General features: G+C 44.0%; 1 protein-coding gene across 1 annotated transcript; it reads right to left on the reverse strand.

Annotated features, from left to right (window-relative positions):
* Window positions 1-404: 404 nt before the first annotated feature.
* ogfrl1 (opioid growth factor receptor-like 1) lies at window positions 405-4,834 on the reverse strand. The gene is given in 14 exon segments (XM_034122478.1): window positions 405-1,069; window positions 1,071-1,285; window positions 1,287-1,509; window positions 1,738-1,772; window positions 1,775-1,822; window positions 1,824-1,882; window positions 2,070-2,118; window positions 2,120-2,141; window positions 2,699-2,777; window positions 2,939-3,017; window positions 3,133-3,219; window positions 4,520-4,624; window positions 4,627-4,686; window positions 4,688-4,834. Coding segments are annotated over 14 exon segments (1,179 nt in total). The 5' UTR covers window positions 4,715-4,834; the 3' UTR covers window positions 405-978.
* Between the last annotated feature and the right edge of the window lie 159 nt (window positions 4,835-4,993).

Consider the following 4,993-nt stretch of genomic DNA (forward strand, 5'->3'; position numbering starts at 1 on the left):
TGATTTGCTTTTTGGAAACCCTTCTGCTAGGTTAGGGTTAGGGTTAGTCACTAACAAGTCTGTTGATCAATAGTTATGTACAGCTTTCAGTGGGGGGCTACCTGTCAGTGATGACAGTATAATAAAGTTTCAGAGTAGATAAATATTAAATTGTGCCTGATATTATCAACAACAAAGGTTTTCAAGTCGAAACATTATGTTTTTTAAAGTATTGCTATCACTCTCCCTTCCCTCATGTCCTTTCACACGATCGGGGCAACAAATTCAACAAATTCAACCTGATCTCCTTTCTCACATTATAGTTGTCCTCAGTCCAGCTTGTTGCTGTGGAGCTCTAGCTACAGTGTGTCAGGAGGAGACTGACCCAAAACCATCGAAAGACCAAACCATGAAAACCAAAGATATTCAATAAGGCAACATTCTGTCCAATGTAATGTAATCACAGTCCTGGTTAGAAAAAGCCTCAGGACAATCATGTGGGTGTCTACTGGGCAGCACAATTAACAACAAATGGAATAACATACATAATAAAGTCAAAATATGCTAAAATATCTGAATGAAGTTTAAGCAGCAGCAGACGGTATACTACAAAGTCCTTGTTAGATCCAGATCTTCTCAAATAAATCTGTTGAAATGTTCACTAGTCATTTTTCTCAGATCGTGCCGCTCTACTGGTTTGGAAGGTTCTGGGATTGTTCCCCCATCCACTAACATATCAGTCCCCACCCCCATATTTAGAACACTTGAATAGATGTATCTGTGAAGACATGACAATAGTTTATGATAAGCCCTTAACCTGAATGTATTCTAATAACACCTTCGTCAGACTCTGTGAATGTGTTCACTAATACCGTCTTCATTTTAAGTCCAGAAGCGTAATATCTACTGCTAATAAAAACATTCTGGCGTTAAAAATGAAATTCTCTCCCCTACCTAACAACTGAAGCGGGTCATTTTAAAGACAGCTACCAATCAGACCTACAGAGGAACGATGTCATTGTACTCGTTCCTCTCCCCTCGGGCCCCCGCCATCATCAGCGCCCCCTCTAGTCCGGCCATGTTAGAGGGGCCGCCCTTCAGCCCCCCCCCCGGCCCCCTCCTGGTACACCACGGCATCATGGGAAGACACAATAATCCTGCTCCCTGCTGACGGGGACATCTCCTCCCCCCTCCTCTGTTGCTCTGGCGTGGGAGCGGGCGCTCTGATCCCGCTGCTCCCGGCCCCCGTGCTCCCTCCCCCGCCTCTCTTTTTAGGCGGCGGCCCCCACATAAAGCCGTGGGGGGGGGCGGTAGTGCTTGCGGGCGTAGCGGAGCAGGCGCCTGCGGGTGGCCGGCAGACGGATGGTGTACACGAAGTACTCCAGGACGCTGTGCTGCATGCTGGGAAGAGTGTTGTGGCTCAGAGACTCCTCCAGGAACAGGTGAACCAGGGGGGCCTTGAACGCCTCGTAGCCCAGCTCGCCCAGGGACTTGAGGATGCGAGTGATCCGCAGGTAGTTGTGCTGGGACCTGAAAAACAACGCAGGATGAGGGGAAATGTCTCCTACGAATAATTCCTGTTACAATGCAACCTTTGATCAGCAATAGATTACATTTGACATCAAAGATAATAGTGCAAGGAGCGAGGGAATGAGATATAAACTGTGTCTCCCCTCTCATTATGGGCAATGGGATGTTCACACACATTCTGACGGGCATGGAAAACTGTGTTTATCTGTAATGAGTGTGTGTGCTTACTCATTAAGGTGCTGGAAGCGCTCCTTCCAGTTGGGGAGCCCCGAGCAACATTCCCACTCTTATCCAGCAGTTTGATGCCGTAGAAGATCCAGCATGAGGGAATACGCTGCCAGGAACCTCCGCTTGGCTTCCCGAGTGCTTGGAACTCCTGACGGGATATAAACACAGCAGGTCAGAGGCCTGCACACAGGTACAATATCACAACTAAAATGCACCAAGGTTCATCCTATATTAAAAGAATGTTTTAAATGTATTGGATGAATGGAAAATATGACTTCCAATGATAGAGTGCAAACAGCTGTATGTGTATATACAGCACTGTCCTTCCTTGCTTACTTTGATCTCTTCCTGAGTCAGTTCATGTGCGTAGAAGTTGAGCCCCTTGTTCTCTCAATGGAAACAGCCTGCCACAAGCAAAACGGAATACAAATATGAAAAAAGATTTCTGGAAGTGATAAAAAACACACATTATATATTGAATAGTTTTTGCTAAAAGGGAAAATGTTAAGTCCGGATTTACTTTGTGGAGATTATCGTCCTGAATAATGAGTGTAAGTATCATAAAGATTTACTAAACATGTTTTAGTTTCTCCAATATTCCAAAATCCAATGGAAAATCCCAATGGTTTTGTTGAGGGAGCCTTGTGATGCTAACCACAAATACATCATCACTGCAAACTCTATGCTAGCACTTACGAGCATCAACACTGTTCTTTATGTGCATCATCAACTGGGAGGATGCTATGTTATCGCCTGAGACAGCTTCAGTCTTTTTTAATTAAAAAAACGAGTCAGCTGACATTAATTTAACGCACAGCAAAAGGCAGGTTTGACTTGTCAGCTACTATGGCATATAATGCAAAAACCCAAATAACAATGCACACTTCCTAACAGTTTTTGCAATCATATATAAGGTCCAAGAAAATAAAAATATGAAAAATAGACGGATGAAAAGTCTCACCACTGAATGTAGGTGTGATTGTGCTCCAGTTTGTCATAGTCGCCTCTCCACTTGGTCAGAATCTCCTCTATGTAGATACCTTCAAAGAAACAGGGGCTGATTAGCTGCCACTCACATTTCTAATGTGTGTGTGTGTGTGTGGTGTGTGTGTGTGTGTGTGTGGTGTGTGTGTGTGTGTGTGTGTGTGTGTGTGTGGGTGTGTGTGTGTGTGTGTGTGTGTGTGTGTGTTTCTGATCTTACCATCAGGCACTAGAGGGATCTTGTTCAAGTAGAAGCGCAGGTTACGGTACTCATTGGGTTGCCGTGACTTTCGGTAGTTCTGCAAATGCACACAGAACAAAGCTGGGTGTGAACAATAAGGTAAGTACCGTGCATCCCATTTCTACATTTGAATTGTTTGTATGCCACCCGTCTTTATTTTCCCGTGCATGTACCGGGTAGCTGTGACGGTATTTGTAGAGGTCCCTGGCAGCGTAGAAACTCCTCTTCATCTTTGGAACGGAATCTGGAGAATCTGTAAGCTGACAAAGGAAAGAAAGAGACTCAGTTTAAATGCACATCTGAAAGAAGAACATCCCATGTTTGAACAGATGCAGTACAGCACTCAGCTGGCATTCAGCTGAATAAAGCACTGACTTCTCTTTTGAGGTCAATCATCCATTTCTGTCAGCAAAGGAGGACAATTCACATCAGGGCTGCCGTACAATTTCTACAAAAGGAAGCTAGAAACTAGATCTGATTCTCAAATTAAATCTGGGCCACGCTAACTTCCATCTTCGATACTCCAAAGTAACTTTCCCATATACTTCTTTTTTTTTAACCTTGTTGTACGGAAATTGTATTCGTTTTTTTATGTAAAGTTATTATGCATATACAGCTATTTGTAAACATTTTGGGTTCTTTTTAAAGTCCCTCAGTTTTTTTCTTTCCACTTGTGTATTTTATATATAATTGTATGTATCTTCTTTTTTGTTTTATATTATCATAAGGACAATTAAATAACTTAAAGGGGCCCTATTATGCTTTTTGGGGTTTTCATTTCCTGTAGTGCGTTTTGTGTGCATGTAAATGGTCTGCAAAGGCTAAAATCCCCACACACTCCCTCTCTGCCTGAAACCCCTCCAGTGGACTCCTTTGTCTATTACCGTAAAATAATGACACCACTATGTAACAGTTGCGCTTCTATTTGCTAGATCTCCAACACACGTGATAGGCTAAGGGGCGTGATATATCTAAGCGGTTGTAAATTTGTGTCAATCACTTGCACGTCACTTCTGGTATGATGGGCATTTCCCTTTCCGGTTTGATTCTCTAGTTTGTTAAGTGTTTCGGCAAATGTTAAAGTGTTTTCGGCAAATGTTTCGGCAAATGTTAAAGTGTTTCGGGAAATGTTAAAGTGTTTCGACAATTGTAAATTTGTCTCTAGCTTTGTAAAAGTGTTTCGCATCTTGTTAATATTGTGTTTGTTAATGTTAATAGTGTTTTTCTTTGGTAAAAGTGTTTGATAATGTAATTTTGTTTTATAAAATGTAAATTTGTTTTATAAAATGTAAATTTGTCTCAAGTGTTTTCACACTTTGTAATTGTCGATTGCACCTCTCAGCCACCGTAAAGAAGCCTACAGTTCACACCATGTGAGTGAATGTCTTTCCATTTAGTATTAATTGACATATTTCGCCCAGCAGCATGCTCGGTCGCCCTCTCTGTGTCCTGGCCTCGATAATAACGTGCTGCCGGGGCACACATGTTAAAGTGTCCCCTGTGTTGCCCCCCGTTGAGTCATCACATACTGTACATAGCCCAGATAACCCTCCACTGTACCTGCGGGGACCTCTCCCCGGGCTCTCCGGCGGCCCGCTCGCTGTCCGCCGGGCTGACGGAGCCCGACACGCCGCCTGTCATCTCCAGCCAGCCGGCCGGCTCGTCGTCGCCTCGGAGTCCGACCCCCACGTCGAGTCGCATTCCTCAACGGTGCTCGGCTCCTTGAAAACGCCAGCTGCCCAACAGATTTCCCATTTAAAAAACATGCAACACTGCTCTCTTCTGTTGTCCCTCTCTTTACACAAGCTGCTATCCTACATATTTGTGTTCATAACCTGGTATTTGTGTGCCGCAGCGCGTTGAGCTCACATTGCCCTCAGAGCGGAGCTTTTAAATGGCAGAAAGGGAATTTCCACATCAGCACCGATGATGCGTGTTTCTGTATGGGAGGTGATTAGTGCCCCAAAGCAGCGAGAGGAAGGTCTTAAAGCTACAAACCGTGGATTGTGAACTGATTACAGAGAGAGAGAGAGA

The sequence above is a fragment of the Trematomus bernacchii genome, unplaced genomic scaffold, assembly GCF_902827165.1.
Source record: "Trematomus bernacchii unplaced genomic scaffold, fTreBer1.1, whole genome shotgun sequence".
NCBI classification, from domain to species: Eukaryota; Metazoa; Chordata; class Actinopteri; order Perciformes; family Nototheniidae; genus Trematomus; species Trematomus bernacchii.